The sequence below is a fragment of the Heteronotia binoei genome, chromosome 5 (genome assembly GCF_032191835.1).
Source record: "Heteronotia binoei isolate CCM8104 ecotype False Entrance Well chromosome 5, APGP_CSIRO_Hbin_v1, whole genome shotgun sequence".
Classification (NCBI taxonomy): domain Eukaryota; kingdom Metazoa; phylum Chordata; class Lepidosauria; order Squamata; family Gekkonidae; genus Heteronotia; species Heteronotia binoei.
Window position 1 is genome coordinate 153,023,106 of NC_083227.1, and position 24,855 is coordinate 153,047,960.

Consider the following 24,855-nt stretch of genomic DNA (forward strand, 5'->3'; position numbering starts at 1 on the left):
CTGGGGCTCTGGGGGGGGGGGACTGTTTTTTTGGATAGAGGCACCATATTTTCTGTATAGCATCTAGTGCCTCTCCCCAAAATACCCCCCAAGTTTCAAAAAGATTGGACCAGGGGGTCCAATTCTATGAGCCTCGAAAGAAGGTGCCCCATCCATTATTTCCTATGGAAGGAAGGAATTGAAAAGGTGTACCGTCCCTTTAAACGTGATGGCCGGAACACCCTTTGGAGTTCAATTATGCTTGTCACAGCCTTGATCTTGGCTCCACCCCTAATGTCTCCTGGCTCCACCCCCCAAAGTCTCCTGGCTCCACCCCCAAAGTCCCCAGATATTTCTTGAATTGGAGTTGGCAACCCTAGTCAGAACAAGCTTTACATAACCTGTAATAATTTGACATGTTCATCATCTGATATTCAGGCCCTGTGTTTCTAACTTTACTATTGTGTACCCCATATTATAAATATTTATTTTGATATTATTTTATTTGTTGTAGTTTAACCCTTGCAGCATTATCAGCATATTTCACTTTGAGTTGTTTTCCCCTTTTCCTTTGTTAGAAAAGCATGGCTGCCTCAGGCTGTACGAATGAATGAGCCATTAGGTACCCTGCAAAAGAGAGAGACAGATGAGTGGCAACTGAAAGCAATGGAATCTGCAGTGATCATCTGCAAAAATATTCAGATGAAGGGTCTGCAGCTGAAATCCGTATCTCTTAAAGGCAGAAAGCACTAACTCTGCTCTTAAAGGCAGAAAGCACTAACTGTGCACTGTGTGAATATACCTCTGAGGGCAAGATCTCATCCCAGGATTCATGACGACAATACTGAAAAATTATTGAAAAATGTCTTGTAATGTCTTGGTTTTGCTGAAAGGGAGCACTTTGGGGAGATTTGTTCTTCGTCTCCCACAAAAGCACAACCCTTGCTGTTAATTCAAAGCCTATATTTCTAAAGATCCTCTGGAGTATGCCTGTGTCAACAAGTCTGTAACCCTTGTGAGCCTTTCCTGACACAAGTGTATTTTTGACAATGCTATAGGTTTTAAAAACACACAAAAAAAGCTGGCAGTAGATTTTCAGCGGCTGCTTTCACATAGAATTCACTTCCTTAATTTTGCATAAAGTGTTCAGACATTTTCATTTTAACTGACAGGGGCTGCTTCCAAAATCAGTGTTAACAAATGTCTCTATCTCAGGATGTATTCCCCCCCCCCCCCACCTTCATTTTCTGAAAGCAAAAGACATTTCTGTTTCATCAAAAAGCTACATACATGCATAGCCATAAAAAAATGACCGTCATTTTACAACTTCTTGAAGTTATGTGCTTGCTGTGAGTGAATCATTTTCTGCTACCACTTGATACATGCAGTAAAGAGAATTTTTTTGTCACGGGTTCTTAGGGTGAAAAGTGAAAATTTTAGAAGCACTTATATCTCCACATGCAGACATGAGCAGGGGCATGATTTTGTATTTTGTATATGACTATATGAAGATTCTGGGTTAGTTTTGTAAAGCCACTAAACAAGAGAACAGGTTCTTGGAGAACAGGAGAGGTGCCAGAAAACTGGAGGCGGGCAAATGTTGTCCCCATCTTCAAGAAGGGGAAAGGGAGGATCCAGTTAATTACCGACCTGTCAACTTGATGTCTATACCTGGAAAAGTTTTAGAACAAATCATCAAGCCGTCATTCCTTGAGCATTTAGAAAAGATGGCTGTGATTACTAAGAGCTAGCATGGGGTTCTCAAAAACAAGTCATATCAGACTAACCTTAGCTCTTTTTTTGAGAAAGTTACTACCTTGCTGGATCAGGTGAATGCTGTAGACATAGGCCATTTTCCCACAGAGCTTACCGCAGAGCAACGTCCCTCTTCACCACGTAGCGTCTGCGTGGATTTCCCACCAACTGCTCCACATAACCAGGAAGAGCCGCGGCTTTTGCGTCGCTAAGGTAAACTGGTTTTTAGCAGTTTACATCTGCAACGCAAAAGGTCCAGCACTTCCTGGTTCTGCGGAGCAGTTGGTGGGAAATCCGTGCAGACGCTGGGCGGTGAAGAGGGACGTCGCTCCGCGGTAAGCTCTGTGGGAAAACGGCCATAGTTTATTTTGATTTTAGTAAGGCTTTTGATAAGGTTCCACATACTGTCCTTGCTGACAAGTGGGTAAAATGTGGTTTGGATCCTGTTACCGTTAGGTGGATCTGTAACTGGTTGACAGATCGCACCCAAAGAGTGCTTGTGAATGGTTCCTCATCCTCTTGGAGAGGAGTGACAAGTGGAGTGCCTCAAGGATCTGTCCTGGGACCTGTTTCGTTCAACATCTTTATCAGTGATTTGGATGAAGGAATAGAGGGAATAATACTAAATCGGAAGGGGTCGCAAATACAGTAGAAGATAGAGACATGATACAGGATGACCTTGACAGGCCGGAAAACTGGGCTAAAACAGATAAAATGAATTTTAACAGGGATAAATGTAAAGTTGTGCATTTAGGTAGGGAAAATCAAATGCATCATTATAGGATAGGGGAGGCATGTCTTGGGGAGACATGTCTTGGGAATAGTATGTGAAAAGGATCTGGGGTCTTAGTGGGCCATACACTGAACATGACTCAGCAGTGTGATGCAGTAGCTAAAAAGGCCAATGCAATTTTGGGCTGTATCAACAGAAGTATAGTGCCCAGATCATACAAAGTGATGGTATCGCTTTACTCTGCTTTGGTTAGACTTCACCTAGAGTTTTGTGTTCAGTTTGGGCACCACAAGTTAAGAATGATATAGACAAGCTGGAACGTGTCTAGAGGAGGAGGGCAGTAAAATGGTGAGGGGTCTGGAAACTGAGTCCTATGAGGAAAGGTTGAAGGAGCTGGGTATGTTTAGCCTGGAGAAGAGGTTTTTAGATAGAGGCTAGATGGCCATCTGACAGCAAATGCTGACCCTGTGGACTTAGGGAGAGATATTTGTGAATTTCCTGCATTGTGCAGAGGGCTGGGCTCGATGCCCCTGGAGGTCCCTTCCAGCTCTGTGATTCTAAGAAAAAGAGGCTGAAGGCAAGAGGCTTGTGAATTATGCATTAGAAGATTAAAATTATACAAGTAGCCTTTCAGAGCTGACCAACAATGCTGATTCCACACACACAAACACATCCCCTTTGTACTGAACAAATAATGGATACAAAGTATGTGCCACAAAGGGGGCTAATTTACTGAAGTTACTGAATGTGCCAAGTATCATACAATATATATTTGGTATTGTATTTCATGACAAATTTTTCTAAATATCTCTCGGCTTGACATTTCATGTCAATAGAATTTTGTATACACTAGTCAAGAGTGTTTGTTTTTGCACAATAATTTGTATTTTTGTATTTTACATATTGTGCTGCCACTGTTCTTTTGTATTGCTCCTGGAGAAAATGGCTGCTTGGAAGGGTGGACTCTAGGGCAACATACCAGACTGAGGCCCCTCCCCTCCCCAAACCCCACCCTCTCCCGGATCCACACCCAAAGTCTCCAGGTATTTTCCAACACAGACCTGGGAACCCTAGGATAGCATGATAAAAAAAAAAAAAATTATACTTGCTTTTCAGGCACATGTTTTCCCTCACTATCCCCTGGAATAGAAACTGAAAGAATGCTGCCACAGAAATCATGACAGTGCCAGAAACTCTCCCAGGTCTGGCTTAGTTGGTTCAGATATGACAGTCAAAGGGAATTTTATTTGGATTAGTTACCTTTATGATGTTAATGAACAGGTTGTGTTCAAACTTGGTTTTGATTGGTTGTTTTCCAGACACGCATACTTGGCTTTTAGCAGAATACACTAGAACCCAGAAACGGAAGGCAGACTTCTTTTTTGGCTCAAAACATGTTTTAAAAGTAAATCTTTTTATCTGCATCTGACATTCTTTGTCCTTTTCCAATTGACAGTTGGTCTGCCCACACCTCCCACCATCTCTTCCTAAGTAACAAATTCCAGAGGGACGGTTATTCTGCTATAGCAAAAACAAAGCGATTGAAATCTAACTGAACTATTGCAGTTTCATAGACTGGAAATCCTTTCATCAACCTCAGTAAGAAAGGCTGTCTATAAGTATAGTAAACAAATATACAAAATAAGTTATAGCCTAAATTGGTAGATAAATATATACATGGCTATAGAGAAGAGGAGTAAATAGCAGTATCCTGAGTGCATGAAATGCAAGCTGTAACATTCCCATGTAAAACTCATGTTCCCAGCCTAACCTAACTCACAAGGTTATCAAAAGACTAAAATGGAAGAGAGGAGAACAATGTAAGCCATTTTAGGTCCCTGTTTTGGAGAAAATTGAGGTGTAAATGAAGGAAATGAAAACAAACGAAAACAGCTGTTTGTAATGTGTGAAGAATTAATGGGTTTTATTCAAAACTTGGGAAATACAGTCAAATCGCTTGAGGAGTTTTGATTTCACCAGTTTCATACTGGAGTTTTTTCTTTCTAGGATCAGCTTTGTGACAGGCTTTTGCCACTAGATTGGAGTAAAGGAATGTGTGCGTACACTTGTGCATGCCCGTGCCTGAGACAAATTGTGACTCGGGAAGCAGGGCTCCTTGGCTCTGTATCCTGTGCAGGGTGTGTGTGTGTGTGTGTAAGGTTAAAAGGTAGAGGTAGCTTACTGCATATTGTTCCTCTCAAGGATGGGGGAGAAAGGCTTGAGACTGGGTACCACTTCTGTTTTCTGCTTCCCGTAGATCACCTTTGTTGACTGTTCTCAGCCACTTTTCCTGCAGAATCCAGACTGAAAAGCTCCCCTGTTACAGTAATGCTCTTCCGCCGAGGTCTGGAGATCTTTCATGCAAGCACCTTCCTATACTGTGTCCTTCTTCCCCACTGGAACCCACAAGCTAGTCCAGGCACCCACACCCTTGCTGCCTCTTTCGGCTTGTCTTGGTGCTGCTGCCCTCCAAGGAGGGGATCCCTTGGGCTTGGCAATGAGAGGTGGTCCTTTGCCAAGACAGGGCTGGGAAACATGGGATTTCCCTCAAGCCCAAGGATCGTGACCCAGTGATGTGTGCTGGAAAATTCACTTTAAATTATGCAAAATTTACTTTAAGTTGAAGTAGAACCAGCTTGGTGCAGAAGGAGTGTTGGATAACCTTGGAGTTGTGGAGTGTTTTGTGCTTTGCACATAACTGAATATTTCCTTCTTTGCATATAGAACCGGATCAACGAATGAACAGATATTTAGCCATCCTAAATACATCTGGATTACATCATTCTAGCACCTACCTTAATATATCTTATTATATTTTATTTGTTTTTATGTATTTTAAATAACTATTTGTAATTAATGTCAAATTATTATGTTTTTATGAATCATGGGACTCCCATGTCTGTTATACTGTCCAATAAGAATCATGGGATTCCCGTGCCTGTTAGCCGCCCTGAGCCCGCCTGGCGGGGAGGGCGGGATATAAAAATAAAATATTATTATTATTATTATTATAATCCTTTCTTATGAATTTATACTTTGTTATTAAATGGCACCATTTCTTATAAGTTTGTAATCAGCACATTTATTGGCTTACGTTTTGTTTGGTTTATTGTACATCCCACTCAGCAGCAAAGGGTGTAAGTAAAGAGTGAGCAAATCAATTGGTCGGCCAGAAATTATAAACAGCACTGATTTTTTTTTTTTTTTTTAAAGAACTTATTTTGTCTTTTTTAAAGTCCTTGTTATTGATGTTTCACACAGGCACATTTTTTGTACAGGCTTACAGGAAGCATCATTCTCCCATTCCCCAATCATGTCATTACCTGCCCCAGTCACTTTCGTCCCTGGGCACCATCACCTCCCCTCCTGTGCCTCCAGAAAAGCCCCCATCAAGCAAAGTCCAGCGGCTGAGAGAGACCAGACCAAAGCTGGATTCAGATAAGATGGAGGCAATGCAGGCTGGAAGCATCTTCCTATAGCTGATCGATAGTGCACAGCATTTGCTGAAAGGGTATGGGAGCCTTACTGGTTCCGGGCATCCTCTAGCAGAAATAGGTGTCTGATATGAGAATTCTTTTTTCCAGCTCCAGGTCATTTAGAAGTTGACTTGGCTTGGGATGCTGGATGGCAACACTTCTGGTAACATCAGGGGGTGTGGTCTAATATACAAATGAGCTCCTGCTGGGCTTTTTTCTACAAAAAAAAGCCCTGCTAGTAACCACTGGATAGGCCTGTCCTCCATTAATCTGTCTAATTGCCAGTTTGGTGTAGTGGTTAAGTGTGCGGACTCTTATCTGGGAGAACCAGGTTTGATTCCCCACTCCTCCACTTGCACCTGCTAGCATGGCCTTGGGTCAGCCATAGCTCTGGCAGAGGTTGTCCTTGAAAGGGAAGCTGCTGTGAGAGCCCTCTCCAGCCCCACCCACCTCACAGGGTGTCTGTTGAGGGGGAGGAAGGGAAAGGAGATTGTGAGCCACTCTGAGACTCTTCGAAGTGGAGGGCGGGATATAAATCCAATATCTTCATCTACCTCACAGGGTGTCTGTTGTGGGGGACAAAGGGAAAGGAGATTGTGAGCCACTCTGAGACTCTTCCAAGTGGAGGGTGGAATATAAATCCAATATCTTCATCTACCTCACAGGGTGTCTGTTGTGGGGGAGGAAGGTAAAGGAGATTGTGAGCCGCTCTGAGACTCTTCGGAGTGGAGGGCAGGATATAAATCCAATATCTTCATCTACCTCACAGGGTGTCTGTTGTGGGGGAGGAAGGTAAAGGGGATTGTGAGCCGCTCTGAGACTCTTCGGAGTGGAGGGCGTGATATAAATCCAATATCTTCATCTACCTCACAGGGTGTCTGTTGTGGGGGAGGAAGGGAAAGGAGATTGTGAGCCGCTCTGAGACTCTTCGGAGTGGAGGGCGGGATATAAATCCAATATCTTCTTCTTCTTCTTCTAATTGCTTTTTGAAACGAAGTCTGAACACAATAAAAGACATTCAGATGTATTACTACATCTGGCAGCTTATTCTACATTTTAATCGCTCACTATGTCAAGAAGTATTTCCTTTTGTCCATCCTGAATTTACTGCCCATCAGTTTCATTGGATGCCTTCTAGTATTTTGGGAGAGGGAGGAAAATTTCTCTTCATCAACCCTGTCCGACTCATGCACAATTTTATAAAGTTGAAGATCCCGTCTTCAGTATTCTATTCCCGATTATAAAGAAACATTTTGATCATCTTATTTTCCAATTTTTTCTGTGCTGTCATATCATCTACAATAACATTTTCTCAAACGTGCATGTTGTGGGTCAAGTCAGGAGAAGAGGAGTCCTGTGTAGCCAGCTCTGAATCAGCAGAAGCCAGCAAGCAGGAAGACGAGCCGCAGGCTAGTCAGAGCTCACAGGTGATACAGAGCTACCAGCACCTTCTAGTCCCATTCCAACGGATGAAACCCAGGTGGTCATTGCAAGCCCTCCAGTTTCACCCACACCTGTTGTGTGTTGGAGACAAAGGCTTAGATTGAAGCTCCAGGATTCAGAGAGAAAACAAAGCACATGTCTATTGGCCCAATGCCAGCTGCTTGCTGATGATGAGTAGATGCAGTTGGCTGTAAGTGAGACCTTCCAGTAGATGCCTATAAAAGCCAGCCGAGGAAGACTGCTCAATGTAGAAGGAACAAGTCACTATACCTCTGACTCTGTGACTGCTGCACCAGACTCTGCTTTGCTCCTGTGACCTTTGGACCAACTCTTGACTCTGACTTCTGGACCTACCATGAGTTTGCTTGTGAACAACTTTGAACTGCGAGACCTTGCCTCTCAGACAACCCTCTGGACTCAGCTTTCTTTCATTCTAGTAATTGATCTCCAGACTGGAATCTTGATTACAATACTTGGTTATGATACTTGGGATTATGAACATATGAAGCTGCCTTATACTGAATCAGACCCTCAGTCCATCATAGTATTGTCTACTCAGACTGGCAGCAGCTCTCCAGGGTCTCAAGCTGAGGCTTTTCACACCTATTTGCCTGGACCCTTTTAGTTGGAGATGCCAGGGATTGAACCTGGGACCTTCTGCTTCCCAAGCAGATGCTCTACCACTGAGCCACCGTCCCTCCTACATATGAAGCTGCCTTATACTGAATCAGACCCTGGGTCCATCAAAGTCAGTATTGTCTACTCAGACTGGCAGCGGCTCTCCCGGGTCTCAAGCTAAGGTTTATCACGCCTATTTGCCTGGACCCTTTTTTAGTCGAGATGCCAGGGATTGAACCTGGGACCTTCTGCTTCCCAAGCAGATGCTCTGCCACTGAGCCATCGTCCCTCCCCAATGCCTCTGTCTGTCTGCACTCCAGGACCGTTTGCTTCCATCCCACAAACAAACTTCCATAAGCTGCAGCTGCACCAGAGAACCTTGTGATGCTGCAAGACCAGGTGCTACAACTTACTCATGCTCTGGCAACACTGTAGAAACAGACCACCACTCTCCACACTGCGTCAGCTGTACCTCTGCCTGAAAGGTGCCTGGTCAGTCCCCTGAAAAAATGTGAGGGCATCATGGAAGAATTTCCAGCTTTTTTCTTGACTAATGCCAGCTCTATATGGAGCTCCAGCCCTGGACTTTATTTATTTATTTATTTGTTTAATTTATAAACCACTCTCCCCTGAAGGGCTTACGGCAGTGGACATCAGACTAAGTATGCAATAAAATAAATAAAATCTATTCCAAAATAAAACCATTGAAATGATGTTTGATGGTATCTAGTACATTTCTTTTTCCCTCCGTACAAGACAAAGCATGGGTCAGATGTGATGGGTAGGGGGGTTGTTGCTGTTCTCAATCATAGGCCTGGTGGAACAGCTCTGTCTTGCACACCCTACAGAACTGAACAACGTCCCACAGGTGCGGATGTCACTAGGCAGAGAGTTCCACCAGGCAGGAGAAGATGGACATCTTTTGGGCCAGGAACCACCAGTACAGTCTGATTTTCTGAGCATAAAGCTCTTTGGAGGACATACTGGGATAGGAAGTCCTGCAGGCCCCAGACCAGCCTTAAAGGTAAGAAGGAGAACCTTGAAGTGGATCCAGTGCTCTGTCTGGAGCCGGTGCAGTTGGCATAGCACTGGTTGGATGTGTGCTGCCCTTGGGAAACCTGTAAATACCTGCACCGCTGCACTCTGGATCAGTTGTAATTCCTGAGTCAACTTCAAAGGCAGCCCCACATAGAGCAAGCTATAGTAATCCAGCCTCAAGGTGACCATTATGCGGATCACACAAGAGAGGAAGGGGGCCAGTTGTCTGACTTGGCGTAGTTGGAGAAAAGCCAGCCTGGCAACATTTCTTGCCTGAACCTCCACAGATATGGAAGTATCCATGAGCACACCCAAACTCTTGACAGTTGGTGCCGGTATCAGTGACACGCTATCTAGAGCTGGGAATTGGCACCCCACCCTCAGATTACTCCCACCTAGCAACAGGATCTTCATCTTCAGTGGATTCAATCTCAACCAGTCTCAACCACCTCGTCATGGCCTCCAATCCCTCAACCAGATTAATTGGGGTGGAGTCTAGCTTGATGGCCATCAACAGATACAGCTAGGTGGCATCAGCAAACTGGGGACAACCCAGCCTAAAACTCCACACCAGCTGGGCAAGAGGGTGTATATAGATGTTAAACAACATAGGAGAGAGGATTGCCCCCTGAGGGACTTCAAAGGGCAGTGCAGTGATACCCTCTCTCCTAGTGCCACCCTCTGTTCCTGATCCTGGAGAAATGGAATGAACCATCTCAAGGCTAACCCATGGATTCCTACGTTGGCGAGGCATTGGGTCAATACATCACAGTTGACCATGTAGGGAGGTCTGTCTGAGAGTGTGTCACCTAGCAACCTTCTGCGATGGATTGGGGATCTGAGTATTACAGACACATGACATGTTGCTTAAAAGCTCTTAATACATGTTGCTTATTGTGAAGATAACTGGTTCAGAGTGTTCTTATTCCCTCGGTTTTTGGCACTGCAACTTCCATCATCATTCTGGAATTAATGGCCGCCTTTCAAACATGTAGTGTTATTTTCTGATGAGCTATGCCTGCCACAAACACAGACCCTTGCCTTCCATTGCAAATAGCACAGGGGGTGTGCCTCACCTAGGCCAGGATATTCCCATGCCTTTCAGTTTTGGCTCTGGAAGTCCCACAATCATCCTGAAGCTGGTGACCAGTTTTGAGTCTCCTATCTTTATTCTTTTTTTTTTTTTTGAGTTGTGCCATTGATAGATTGATCGGCAGGTCAATTCTTTTATACTATGATCTGGCCAGTGCCAGACTTATTGGTGCCCTAGGTGAGACTACCTACTGGTGCCCCCCTAGCATGTCTGCCAAGTGTTCCTCAGTGCACCTGCCCTGCTCCCTCCCCCCACCAGTCCCATGGTACTTCGGAGGTGGGCACCAGATAAACTCACCTACTGCCAATCTAGATCATATGCTGCTGTAATACCTACTAGACATGACCAATTAGACATGCTGAATGCTTGCAAGTACCCCTCGTAATGGCAGCTTATAGTTTGTTGTCTCTGAAAGTGTCTAGACTCAAACATGACCAACCACATCAGGCCCGACCCAGAAACAAGGCAGTATTTACAGCAGGTACGCCAAGTACAGGGCAGGAGGGAGTCCAAGAGGCTGGTCTCTGCCATGTGAAGCGCCCAGTCTCAAGCTGGACCTAAGGGACGTGGCAGAGGCAGAAAGGTATAGGGGAAGAAGGTGCCCTAATTCCTGTTAATGTACATCTACTCAGGAGGGAAGGAGAGCTGAGTGGTTGACTCAAAGGCATCCTAGGAAAGGAGAGTTCTGAGGAAGGGAGGAGGGGGCAAGTCCTGGGGAAAGGGTCATTAGGAGCTGGTGGAGTGGGGGATCATGAGGACACAAAGACCAGAAGCCAGAACTGTGGGCAGGGAGACTGAGTGGCAGAAGTTTATCAAAATCTGAGTGTTCATCTCTGTGCTAAAAGGGTAACCAACCAAAGTAAAAACAGCTGCTCATTTTAATGCACCCCATTTATATCCAGTGCCCCCCAAATTAAGGATTTTAGGCTATAATTATTTTTCCTTCATTTATATCTGCCTTTTTTTGCCCAATGGAGACTCAAAGCCGCTAACATCATTCTCCTCTTCTCCATTTTAGCCATTACACACCTACACTGCCCTTTTGATTCTGCACAATGACCAAATGCATAAACTGTCACTAGTCCTCTTAGAGGGCACAAGACTGGCTAGGAGCTACTAGCTAACAGAAGCTAGTCGTATCAGATACTTTAATATGGAAACCTGTGAAGGAATAAGGAACGCCAACTGATCAGGCAGATGTTTGCACCTCACTGAAGTGGAATTCACAGGCAGGAGTAAAAGCCTTTATTCTTTTCAGCAAACACCAAGACAGCTGACAAGACAGACTACTGAAGGTTTCAAGAGTGGATGAACAGCATGATAAGTCAAGAATTTTAGGGCTAACCCCAGTTGCTCCTTAAAAGCTGAGTTCACTTTAGTGCTTATGCTATAAAACGTACACGTGATGTTGTTTCGCACTATGGCTACATGACCTCTGGTAATAATTTATCCTTTATAAAGCACCCATCACAAGGAAACGTATACACATACATAGATGAGCCCTGCCCGTAGGCTTATAGACTTGTGCTATGCGATACAGCTTTAGACTACTGCTGTTCTCTTACCCAGTCTCTAAAGAAATCCTGCCAGTCATGATTGAGTCTTCAAAGGAATGTTACGCAAATGCATAACCACAAACTGGGGGGGGGGGGGGGAGGAGATTATTTCAGCTGCAGGCCCTGCAGTTAAGACTACAACAGCGGCAGACAACTTTTTTTTTTTTTTTTTACCGAGTGCCCACCTCCTGCTGCCGATGCAAATTCTACCTATGAAGATGTTTGTTGCTGGCAAATAAAGGGGGTGGAGGGGTGGGGAAATCAGCCACCATCAGAGCTGGTGGTGCTCTGCCACCAGGGAGGGACGGTGGCTCAGTGGTAGAGCATCTGCTTGGGAAGCAGAAGGTCCCAGGTTCAATCCCCGGCATCTCCAACTAAAAAGGGTCCAGGCAAATAGGTGCGAAAAACCTCAGCTTGAGACCCTGGAGAGACACAGGGAGGGGCTGTGGCTCAGTGGTAGACCATCTGCTTGGTAAGCAGAAGGTCCCAGTTTCAATCCCCGGCATCTCCAACTAAGAAGGGTCTAGGCAAGTAGATGTGAAAAACCTCCACTTGAGACCCTGGAGAGCCGCTGCCAGTCTGAGTAGACAATACTGACTTTGATAGACCAAGGGTCTGATTCAGTATAAGGCAGCTCATATGTTCATGTTCATATGCTGGACCCAGAGGGAGCAGGTGCCACCTTTGGAGGGGGGGGCGGAGGAGGCAACAGCAGTGAAGAGGCCACGGGGCAGGCTGTGTACTCAGGGGCCTGCTGCTGTCACTGCCATTTGCTTCTCCTCCCTCCAGGCCCTCCTTCGAGCAGGCCTCCAGCCAGAGCAGGTTTGTTTGGGTTTTTCCCGGAGTGCATCCTTGATCCTAAGGGCTGGCGGTGATCGAGGAGGTGTTGGCCAGCATCCCGAGGCGTGATTCTAATGGTGCAGCCCTCCTCCTCACTGGGAGACCTGGTGGCGCCTCACTTGCAGGCTTGGTGCAGCTGAGAAGGGAGGCACACCGACTGCCTCGGCTCCCTGCCTCCTCGGCTTGGGCTGCAGCAGTTCTAGCGCCACATCAGGGCATCTCCAAGCAGCACCCCCCCCAAGTTCCTTGCTAAAGTTCAGCCTTCTCCACCTGCTCCTGCACCAGAGTTAAACAAGGAAAGAGATGAAACCCTTGCATTGGGTAGCATATTTTCTCTCCCCTCGCGACGCCTTTTGCCCAAGCATGGCCCTGCAGGGTTTTGTTACCTTCTGCTCTGCAGCAAGACCATTTGCCTCACTGGGGAGTGCGGTCACACGTCACATTAAAAGCATGTGTGTAGCGCTCAAATTTGAACAGCTGAATATTGATTCGATGCAGGGCCATTCAGACGAGCATCCAAGAATGCGACTCATTCTGTTGTTGAGCGTTCAGACATCCAATACTATCACGCTCTTTTCTTGGAGAATGTGTGATCAGGTGGTGATTTCTGGGAGGGGGGGGTCCATTGAACATGCGCCCAACTGTTTGGAGGTGGGAAATCAAACGTTACTTCGGGGGGGGGGGGAGTTTCCAGAAATCCTCCACATTGAAAAAAAGAGATTTTTTTCCTGTTCTAAATAGTGGGATAACGTCCCCCCCCCCCTCCGATCCTGTGTTGATTGGAGAAGCAGAAGCGTCGCCTCAGATTCCCGGATGATCTGGCAATGCGCATGTCTGCTGGGGCTTTTTTTTTTTAAAGAAAGGTGAGAGGCAGTATCGCGCATGAGCTGTCCAAACAGGAAAAAGCCGATCTTGTGCAGCTTTTTTGAAAAAGGACTGGACTTTCTGTGCTGTCAAATTAATGCGCCATTGAGGCGTAGCAAGCCGGGAGGACCCTGGATGACGCTCGATTGCCAGATGTGGATGTCTGAACGAACACATTTAATCCGTCAGCGAGACGGAGCTGTGTCGCCACTAATGGTACGTCTGGCAGCACCCTGGGTTTAGGATGGGGCAAGAGAGCATTAAGGTGCTCTTTCTTGGTCTCTAGCTTCCCCACTCTCTACCATTCTCCACCAGATGGCGCCCTAGGCAGCAGCTTACTTTGCTGACTCCGTAGCACCAGCCCTGACTAGGATTCAGGGAAACAGCGAGCAAAGTTACTTGTTTTGTTATAATATTGAGTTTGGATAAGGGTCATAAGACAAAGCCCAGGTAGAGTCTTTGTATGGGGGCTCATGATGGCTTTCAGCAGCCGTGCTAAATTCCAGATCTTTGGGAGTGCAGCAATCTCCTGCCAGCCACTGGCCCCTTTTAGCCTGTGAACCTTCCCCTCCCCTCCCCTTTTAGCCTGTGAACCCTACCCTACCCTGCCTCAGTTACTATCCCACTTATCTGGTAGCCGAAGTGGTGCCTCTCTCTCTAGCCTGTTGCTTAAAGAGATATTTCTCTGTTACCATCGTTCAAGTTCAAAGGAGCCATTCAGTCGTTCAAAGCCATTTTAATGTGGACGACAGGTTCCCTGGGAACGACATGTCTCAGCGCATCTTGTGTCTCGGAGCAAGGAGTTCTTGCATAGATAGTTTTCAGGGGGTGACACCCTTTTCACTCATTCAGAGAGTCTCCCCACCCCCCCTCCACAACCTCTGTTACCCAGGTTAAGGGCTACAGGTAGGTCAGGCAGCCACAATTCACCACCTGTCTCATCCATGTTTAAAAGGTAGATAACCCTGAACCTTTTACACACATGGAGTTCCCCTCTCTCCTCTTTCCCAGAACTTAAACAGACAGGGCAGGCCAGTTCCTTATGTCAACCACCCTTCACCCAGATACTTCACAGAGCTGCTGGGGCTGAGAACTAAGAACTGCTTTGTTTGTTTTATACTGCCACTGTTTATTCGCAGATATGTATATGTATAGCAGCTGAGACTTTGTAGTTGTGTATGAAAGCCTATGTGTGTTTCTTTCCCCGGGACAGTAGGCATTCAGTCAGCAGGGTTAATACAAACACAAATAGTTAACTTTTGTTAAAGGTTTAACCACAGCATTGGAGTGAATGAAATAGAGATCACAATGTTTCTTTACAGCTGTACTTTTGAACAATAGCTCTATTCCGGCATTCGGCATTCTTTGTTTCAGTCAGCATTAGGCTGTTCTTCTGCCACGTACTCAGCATTAGGCTGTTCTTCTGCCACGTACTTCGCTCAGCTAGTCTGACTCTCACTGAACTGAACGAATGGCTGTTTTCAACTGTCCCTCTCATCAGCCCATCCGCTCCCGTTGACTTCTTTAACCTTCCCTTTGTGCTGTGACACCAATTTGGCAAAGTGTGTGAAGGGCTGCTTAGTAAACAAGAGAATGGAGGAACCTAGTCTGTTCATCACACAGGGCAACCTAAACGATCAGATTCCACAGGAAAAATAAATGGGCTGCATTCAAGATAAGGGAGGCCTTTTTAGAGACTGCCACCACCACATAAGAACATAAGAGAAGCCATGTTGGATCAGGCCAATGGCCCATCCAGTCCAACACTCTGTGTCACACAGTGGCCAAAAATTTATACACACACACACACACAAACACACACATATATATATACACACACACACTGTGGCTAATAGCCACTGATGGACCTCTGCTCCATATTTTTATATAAACCCCTCTTGAAGGTGGCCATGCTTGTGGCCGCCACCACCTCCTGTGGCAGTGAATTCCACATGTTAATCACCCTTTGGGTGAAGAAGTACTTCCTTTTATCCATTTTAACCTGTCTGCTCAGCAATTTCATCGAATGCCCACGAGTTCTTGTATTGTGAGAAAGGGAGAAAAGCACTTCTTTCTCTACTTTCTCCATCCCATGCATTATCTTGTAAACCTCTATCATGTCACCCTGCAGTTGACGTTTCTCCAAGCTAGAGTCCCAAGCGTTTCAACCTTTCTTCATAGGGAAAGTGTTCCAGCCCTTTAATCATTCTAGTTGCCCTTTCTGGACTTTCTCCAATGCTATAATATCCTTTTTGAGGTGCGGCGACCAGAACTGCACACAGTACTCCAAATGAGACCGCACCATCGATTTATACAGGGGCATTATGATACTGGCTGATTTGTTTTCAATTCCCTTCCTAATAATTCCCAGCATGGCGTTGGCCTTTTTTATTGCAAACGCACACTGTCTCGACATTTTCAGTGAGTTATCTACCACGACCCCAAGATCTCTCTCTTGGTCAGTCTCTGCCAGTTCACACCCCAAAGAAAGGAAGGAAACCAGGAAAGTGGAAAGCAGGGAGAATGATTTTTTTGTTTGTTTGTTTAAATTGAAACCTGAGTTTGTTTGGGTTTTTTTTTAAAAGAGCTTTCATTTTAATTGTTTTTCATTAGCTTTGCTTTGACTGAGAATAAATATTGCAGTATTGGGTCTGTTCCGGAACTTATGGGTGGCCATGTAGGTAATGTAATTTTTACAATGGAACACATGAGCCACTTGTGGGAAGGGCGGGATATAAATCCTAAGTAAATAAATAAATGACAGCTCCACAGAGCAGTTTTATTACTATTTTGTTGGTTGTACATAGTTTTATATTGTTATGTTATATTTTAGCTTGGTGTTGTGTTGTACTGTTATTGATGAGCTGTGTTGTTGTTGTTGAGTGGCCTAGAGCCGTAATAAACTGACTGACTGACTGACTGATGTGTAAACAGTTTGTGTGAGGAGAGACTAAAATTGTTTCTCCCAGTGTGCTATGGTCACAAACAGGAAAGAGCCACTGCACCTCTGGAAGGCACAAAACTCCCATTGTGCATGTGATGCAAAGTCCTTGTGTTGTCCTCCAACAAACATAAAAACTTTGCCACACGTATTCAGATCCCAGCAGGCAGCCGTGTTGGTCTGAAGCAATAGAACAAAGCAGTAGACAAGGGCACCTTTAAGACCAACTAAGTTTTATTCAGAATGGAAGCTTTAGTATGCTCTTAAGCAGACTTCATCGGACGAGATGGGAATGGCAAGCAGCAGTTCTTAATATAAGTGGGCAGTGAGTTGGTATGTGGAATCATGGGAATGTTTTTTATCAGATTAAAAGAATCACAAATAGGGATCTGTGTTAGTGTTAGAACAAAGCTGGGCTGAAACAACACTGGAGGGTGATAAAAAACAGACTGCTGTTGTAGGTGCGAAGTGCCATAAATCTAGGTAACATTCTGGCTTTGTTAGTTTGTTAGATGGGCTGGCCAACGGTAGCTCTCCAGATGTTTTTTGCCTACAACTCCCATCAGCCCCAGCCATTGGATATGCTGGCTGGGGCTGATAGGAGTTGTAGGTAAAAACATCTGGAGAGCTACCGTTGGCCACCCCTGCTCTAGAGGTTATAACATCTCTTATAGTTTGCCATTAGAAAAAAAAGGAAGACATTAAAATACAGTGGATGGGTTGATATATTCAATAAGACAAACAGCCAATATCCCCCATTTGAGTATATCAATACAAAAAAAAAAAAAAGCCAAATATTCTGATACACTGTTCTAAAAGAGAAATAATATGTTAGCCATTAGAAAAACAGGGTGCATTAAAGTATAGTGGAAGGTGGGTTAGTATATGTAATGAGACAAATAGCCCACAAAATAATGTTTTTTGTGTGTTGACATGCTCAAATGAGGGATGTGGGCTGTTTGTCTCATTACATATACTAACCCACCTTCCACTATACTTTAATGCACCCTGTTTTTCTAAGGGCTAACTTATATTATTTCTCTTTTAGAACAGTGTATCAGAATATTTTTGTTTTCTGTATTTACATATTCAAATGGGGGATATTGGCTGTTGGTCTTATTGCATATACCAACCCATTCTCCACTGTATTTTAATGTCTTCCTTTTTTCCTAATGGCAAACTATAATAGATGTTATAACCTCTTGAGAAACCGTGCCCTCTATTTAAACTAACAAAGCCAGGATGTTACCTAGATTTATGGCACCTCGCACCTACAACAGCGGTCTGTTGTTTATCGCCCTCCGGTGTTGTTTCAGCCCTGCTTTGTTCTAACACTAACAAACACAGATCCCTATTTGTGATTCTTTTAATCTGATAAAAAAAACATTCCCATGGTTCCACATATCAACTCACTGCCCACTTATATTAAGTATCGCTGCTTGCCATTCCCATTTTGTCTGATGAAGTCTGCTTAAGAGCATACGAACGCTCACATTCTGAATAAAACTTAGTTGGTCTTAAAGGTGGACTTGTCTACTGCTTTGTTCTTTTGTTACATGTAAGTAGGGACTAAATGCGGGGGGGGGGGGGTTGATGCAAGGCAGTACTGCTGGGATTTTTCTCATTCTTCAGATATATATTGGTGGGAGTTTAAATAAGCAATTGAGGACAATTTTCCTTATTAACCATCTCTATGTTTTTCTTTTCTTTCTCCCTGTCCCCTTCGCTATGTCTTGTCTTTCCCTCCCCGCACTAAAAGTGGCTGTTCCACTATCTCCAAGTTTCTCTGGCTGTTCTGCAATAGACCAGTTCCTGTCTAACCCTGAACATATTCTGTAAGTCTTTTATTTTATTACCGTAGTGTTACCCGTTTGTGTGTGTGTGGGCGTATGCAGGTGAATATGTGTCTCTGTTTAGTCATTTTAATTGACTTCCTTGACGTTCCTGTTGTTCTGTGACTCCACTTTGGCAAAGTGTGCGAGGGACTGCCAAACAAGCAGTGTGAGGAAGTGACAACAGAAAATTAAGCGTGTCGTTTCCTGATAGCACGAGAGAGCAGTTTGCCCTTTTTGAACTTAGCTGGGTTTGATTGCTGCTCTACTCAATGTTTTGTGGATGTCTTAAAATAAGATTTCAAAGAACTTTCATGCGTTTAGGTGTCATGAACCGAAAACAAGAACAAGCCTCGTTTATTCTGCAATTTCCACGTGTTCTCCCCTTCTGGTTTTTCCCCTTTCGCAGAGAGTTCAGTTTGAAGATATACTGATTTATGAAGTCTTCAATCCAACTGCAAGTTGGGTGCTAGGAAATTCAAGTTTCGCTTTCCCCCACAAACTAGTATTCTAAAAACATGGTTTAATTCTAGTTGAGCATAAATCAAACCCTACCTGTTAGTCTTCCGTATCAGCAGTGCATGTGAAGTGGGAGGGGAAGGAGAAAGTTCCATAGCTGCTGAGGAACAATTATGAACATATGAAGCTGCCTTCTACTGAATCAGACCCTTGGTCCATCAAAGTCAATATTGTCTACTCAGACTGGCAGTGGCTCTCCAGGATCTCAAGCTGAGGTTTTTCACGCCTACTTGCCTGGACCCTTTTTAGTTGGAGATGCCGGGGATTGAACCTGGGACCTTCTGCTTACCAAGCGGATGCTCTACCACTGAGCCACCGTCCCAATTAAAATGAGCAGGGAACTCAGAGGTAAACTCAGGAGTGTTGCTGTCACTTTTATGTTCTCAAAAGAACTATCATCTCCCTTTAATTAAGGAAAAAAAGATGTTCTCTGCTGTGATCACTAGAAGTACATGAATCAGAATATGTTAATCCCCACCCCCCACCTTGAACATCCACTTAATGAAGTCATGAGCATCCCAACTTTGGTTAAGAAAATGTTAAGTACTCCATATATAAAGGATATTAAGCATGATTTTGGAAACAAGGAGATTACTGAAGTACAGCAAGTTTGTCTTCATTGTTAAAAATTTGTCCTAGACCAAGCCTTCAAAGCTGTTCCCTGTGAACTAAGTAAAGTGTGTTCCCCGTTACCCTCTAATGGGTTCCCACACATTTTCTCAATCTTGTTTTTAGGAAAAGGGTCAAGTGTATAGCTTGAGGTTACAGAGAAATCCAGACAATCCCTGACTCTGAACTCTTGGCTGTTTAGCATCTCAGTAGGCAGCCGATTTTTTGGATGTGAATGTTTTGGATGTGAATGTTACTCCTACGTTGGTAAATTGTCCAGGAGATGTTCATGGTGTATATAATGGAAATAAGGTCCTAAGGTTGAAGCTCAGAGGAACCCAGCTGTTTGTTGAGGTCTGTATTATAGTGCTAATTTTTGAGAAGAAACTGAAATCCTTCATTAAAAAGAAATTACACAATGCCTCCCGAGAGAGGATGATGGAAAGTAGTTAGTTTAAAAAAAAAAGGAAACATTATGGTGGAATAATTATTTTTCATAATTATGAAAAAATATGGTGAGATGCAAAATCCATAAAATATCATAGAAAAAGATCCATACACTGTGGGTAGGCAGGTGCGCAGTTTCATGCTTATCAGTATTAATTTTGTAAAATATCTGATGGGCTTTATCACATTCCCCTGATTTTTCTTTTGATTACCTGTGGCATGGTTATCTGAATATGTTTTTACCAGGATTTTGATTTTTTGTGTGTGTTTTCAAGTAATCACAGAGAACTGGATATAGCTGCCAAAAAAAAATGAACTGAGATCTCTTCATTTTTGAGACATTCAGTAGTAACACCAAATGAAAAAGAGTAGCCATTAAATGCATTTAGCACTGACTTCAGTAGGCATTTTCCCCCTAGCTTTTGATGCTTTGTTCTTGTGGCTGCCATAAACTCACCAGGATCAGTATACTGAACTAGGGTTGCCAAGTCCAATTAAAGAAAAATCTGGGGACTTTGGGGGCGGAGCCAGGAGACTTTGGGGGTGGAGCCAGGAACAAGGATGTGACAAGCATAATTGAACTCCAAGGGAGTTCTGGCCATCACTTTTAAAGGGACAGCTCACCTTTTTAAATGCCTTTCTTCCATAGGAAATAATTAAGGATAGGGGCACCATCTTTTGGGGCTCATAGAATTGGACCCTCTGGTCCAATCGTTTTGAAACTTGGGGGTATTTTGGGGAGAGGCACTAAATGCTATACTAAAAATTTGGTGCCTCTACCTCAAAAAATAGCCCCCCTGGAGCCCCCAATACCCACGGATCAATTCCCTATTATTCCCTATGGGAATTGTTCTCCATAGGGAATAATAGAGTGCCTAGTAGACATTTCCCTCCCCCCCACGCTTTCTAAAGGGGAGGGCCTCCATACCAGGGAATCCCCCCTCCCTGCCCCCTCCCTTTCTCTCACACACAAATACTTACTTGGTCTTCTTCCCTCTGCCTGCTGTGAAAACTAAAGCAAAGAAAGGGAGGGGCCGTTCTCTGAAGCCCTTCCTGTTTCCTCCTTCCTGCCCAGCCTTAAAGGGGCAGACATTTTACAAACTGCTCAGGACAGACATTTTACAAACTGCTACACCAACATGAACCCTACAGGTATGTTCTCCCCCCCCCTCCCCACCCCCCTGCTTCCTGATTTCTGGAGACCGGGGGATGAAGCTGAGAACCCAGAAGTCTCCGCCAAAGCGGGTGGGTTGGGAAGCCTATACTGAACTTGTAGTTTTCCCTTTAGAATAGATCATATCTGTGGATGGTAAGAACATGTTCAACCTATTTACCAGTGAAAAGGTGAGGCCACATATGTCAGAGCCTTCAAAGTTAAAGCTTTGAATTGGCCCCAGGGTAGAAATATATCATCCAGGTTTCTAAGGCAATTTTAGAATAGAGTGACTCATCAGAAATGAATTAGCAGTAGTGGGGTACCTGTTGTGATAAAATAATTCGCTGTGACAGGCTGGAATGGTAGCATGGGGAAGAGAGGAGCTGTAGCCCATAAAATATACAGTATTTTTCAAAAGTCACTCAGGTATGGCTTGTCATGACTAAGGTTGATCAAGCCCACCTCATTACTCATAAGATCAATCATATTCTGCAAAAGACATGACCACTGTCTTCATTTTGTTCTTTTTTAAAACAAAAGACAGGCTCACCATATTGAGATTTTTTAAAAAAAAGTAAATAAGTTTTCCTTTATGAATTCAGAAGACAACAGTGCATGGTGAGTGGTTACAGCTGTTTTTAAGGAAATTTAAAGAGACAAGAGAGATTTTATTCTTTGAAGATAATTTCTCCATTTAGCATTTTTGAACAACTTCAGTATAAAAAATATAGGAAATATAACTATTGTTTCAATGTGTATTCATAACCCCAAAATCCCAACACAACCAAAAAAACCCACACCATTAAACAATTTTAAAAATTTCATTTTTTAAAAAATCCATGTTCACATACCCACTCAGTTTCATTCCAGATAAGGTAATTCTTAACAAAGTCTAAATTGCTCAGTAAATGGAAAATGTAGTTGTTTGCATTTCAAAAAGTAAGCACCCACAATTCGCTTGATCCAAACATTATTTGTAACAAAGAAGTAGATGCTCTGTATTATTTTGCTGCTATACTGAATAAAATCATTATCAGCCTTATTTTGCAACAAAAATACTTGTTGAACTCCTGTCGTTCTTTACTTTCAGTGCATCTTTCAATTTCTGTCATTGCTGATCTTGCCCGCCTTTATTCCTGGTAACAATGTGGCTGGGCTATTCCTAATACTGCCCAGTTATATCATTTGTCAGCATATGCATTATGTTGATAGATAGCTTGCTCTCTGACCAACAGATAGAACTGCGTAGCCCTTAACCTACAAGAAGCAATTTCCTAAGCTGGCTACTAGGAAACTTCTCTGTTGTGTGGTCAGATGAACTGTTTGCTCTGATGTCGTTAAATCCATGTCAATGGATTTAAAAATCACTCAAAGATCATACAGTATCATCTTATCCCTCTCAGTCATCATCCCCCCACCCCAATCTCATCCCTTCTTGATTGTGAGTTTTCCAACACTGGGGAAAAGTATGGGGTTTATGGATAGCAGTGGTTTCACCCCGCATTTCCAGATGTCTGAACTCTTCTTTTGCTAAACTAGCCTCACCCCCTCCCCCCCTCCCCCCCAACATTGGATCTTTGTGCAAGGGTTTTGAATTACTGCTTGTGTGCTTCTTCGCCACAATATGTTGTTGTGATTGGGAGCCCACAGAGGGTTTTAGAGTGACGAATTCAAGAAAAATGACCCTTTCTGCTGTTTTTTGGGGTGAGACAGTGCTGGAAACAGTGCCTATTTAGGCTCCCACATCTGCGGCCAGGATTCTGCCCCCAGAAGTTTACTCCAAGCCACTTCATAATAGTGCTCTGATGGAAAAGCTCTTTGGGGAGAGAAAAAGGGAAAATTTCTCTGAAAAATGAGTGGAAAAGGGAGTAAGATCAGGAGGTAAATGGAGTGATTTCTGGTGGAGAAATACAGCTTTTTAGGAACCAATGATCACAGTATTTGATGGAGGGATTGTGGAGATGTAAAGAGGAGCCAGTGCTTTGGATAAGCATTAATGTGCAGGCATGAAGAACAAACAAAATTATCCTACCTGACAGCCCACTCCATAGTTACCACATAGCAATAATCTGAATGGTCAACCACAGGGTGGGCACACGGAACAGCGGGTAATGTGTGGATGTTTAAACAAAATGTTCCAGCACAAAAAAATGAAGATCAAATAAGAGGTACAGCCAAAATGTGCCAAGCCTGTCATCTGACCACAGCCACGAACAAGCAATGCAACTTCATGCAGTTTTACTTAATGATTTAGACTACATTAGCAGCATAGGACTGCACTGTGGTTGGAAAAGGGTCATACTGTATCTGTTATGAATTGAGTTGCAGTTCCCTGACCAATTTTATAGAGAGATGTATTATAAGGGAACTAATTTTCTCAAGCAGTCTGGGACATAATTTGGCTCAGAAGGACCAGCAGGGGGAGAAGAAGGTTCAGCCTCTTCTGTGCTATTTTCTCAAGCTTAAAAGGCCTGAGGAAGCCCTATATGCCCTGGTGTGATGTTCAACATGCACTCCCTGCAGCAGTGTAAATAGGGCACTATTTCTCTCGGCCCGCTGAATCAGGCCCTGGAGCACCTGGGAGTATTAGTTCCCTGATGCCACATCAGTCTGTAAAATGAATTGGGGAACCCCAACCCAACTTGTGGCAGATGTAATGGGGGGGGGGGGGGTGGTCCTAAGCAGAAGCTTCGCAGCTTCACTAACTGGGAGAAAAGGGACGGCTCATTCCATTTCAATCTTTCAGATCTGCATTGGTGTAAAAATTGCTTTGGTAGTCCAGATTATCTATCTATCTATCTATCTATCTATCTATCTATCTATCTATCTATCTATCTATCTATCTATCTATCTATCTATCATCTGCCTGCCTGCCTGCCTGCCTGCCTGCCTGCCTGCCTGCCTGTCTGTCTGTCTGTCTGTCTGTCTGTCTGTCTGTCTGTCTGTCTGTCTGTCTGTCTGTCTGTCTGTCTGTCTGTCTGTCTGTCTGTCTGTCTATCTATCTATCTATCTATCTATCTATCTATCTATCTATCTATCTATCTATCTATCTATCTATCTATCTATCTACCTGTCTGTCTGTCTGTCTGTCTGTCTGTCTGTCTATCTATCTATCGATGTTCAGGAATGTTTCATATTCATAATTACATCCTAATTACATCCTTGACACTTTGTTTATACCTTTTGCAATGATATCATGAGTCACCTGGCGAGTCGTCGTTGATATGTAACATAAAGAGAGCTGGCGTAGTGTATTGGTTATTTATTTATTTTAGAATCTCATAACAATCTTCTGGGATCAATTCAGATCCCCATCCCTGACATGAAGCTAATGCATCCATAGTGTTTTAGCCTGGCCTACCTTCTCCGTATTTCTATAGCATCCGGTATGCTGCATCCACATCAGTCCTCGCGCCAAGCCAAGCCTGTCATGCCAAAGAATTCCCTTATGAATTTACAGGCAGAGCACAAAATGTTGGGAAAAAACCGCATGGAATTGTCTACTCTAGTGTCTACACAACTGCCGTACATACAGAGTAAATCTTTTAGACAAGCAAAGACGGAAGGGAGACAAAGCACTCAAACATCAAGTAACTTTATTACCCTAAGAATGTATAGCTTGGAAAGTTAAGAGATCAGAGGTAAAATCAAGGCAATGAACAATGACACAAGACTAATAAAACCCAACCAATCCAAGTATGTATTATCTTTAGAATACTCAATTAATTTTACTTTAAAACTGTTTTACCTCCACTTGGCTAGTCCAGAGCAATTGAGCTCAGAGAATGGTGGTCAGTTATGGGTTGCCTGAAATGGGACCAAAAGGTGAGGGGAATGTCATGGAGCTTTAGTAAGAAGGGAAAGATTCCCTGACCAGGAGGCTGTGAGGAAAGGCTGGTTGGTTGTAGAACAGATCAGTTCTAATCAGGGAAGAAGAATCTAAGAGAAGGGTTCTT

General features: G+C 43.8%; 1 protein-coding gene across 3 annotated transcripts in view; it reads left to right on the plus strand.

Moving 5' to 3' along the window:
* HTR4 (5-hydroxytryptamine receptor 4) overlaps positions 1-24,855 on the plus strand; it is a 360,697-nt gene that overhangs the window by 287,030 nt on the left and 48,812 nt on the right. Inside the window, exon 6 of one of the 3 annotated variants that reach the window (XM_060240605.1) lies at positions 18,096-18,171. The exons of the other annotated variants lie outside the window; for them this stretch is intronic. Coding sequence (XP_060096588.1) covers positions 18,096-18,156 — 61 coding nt within the window. The 3' untranslated portion in view covers positions 18,157-18,171. The remainder of the gene's footprint in view (positions 1-18,095; positions 18,172-24,855) is intronic. 3 annotated transcript variants of the gene reach the window in all.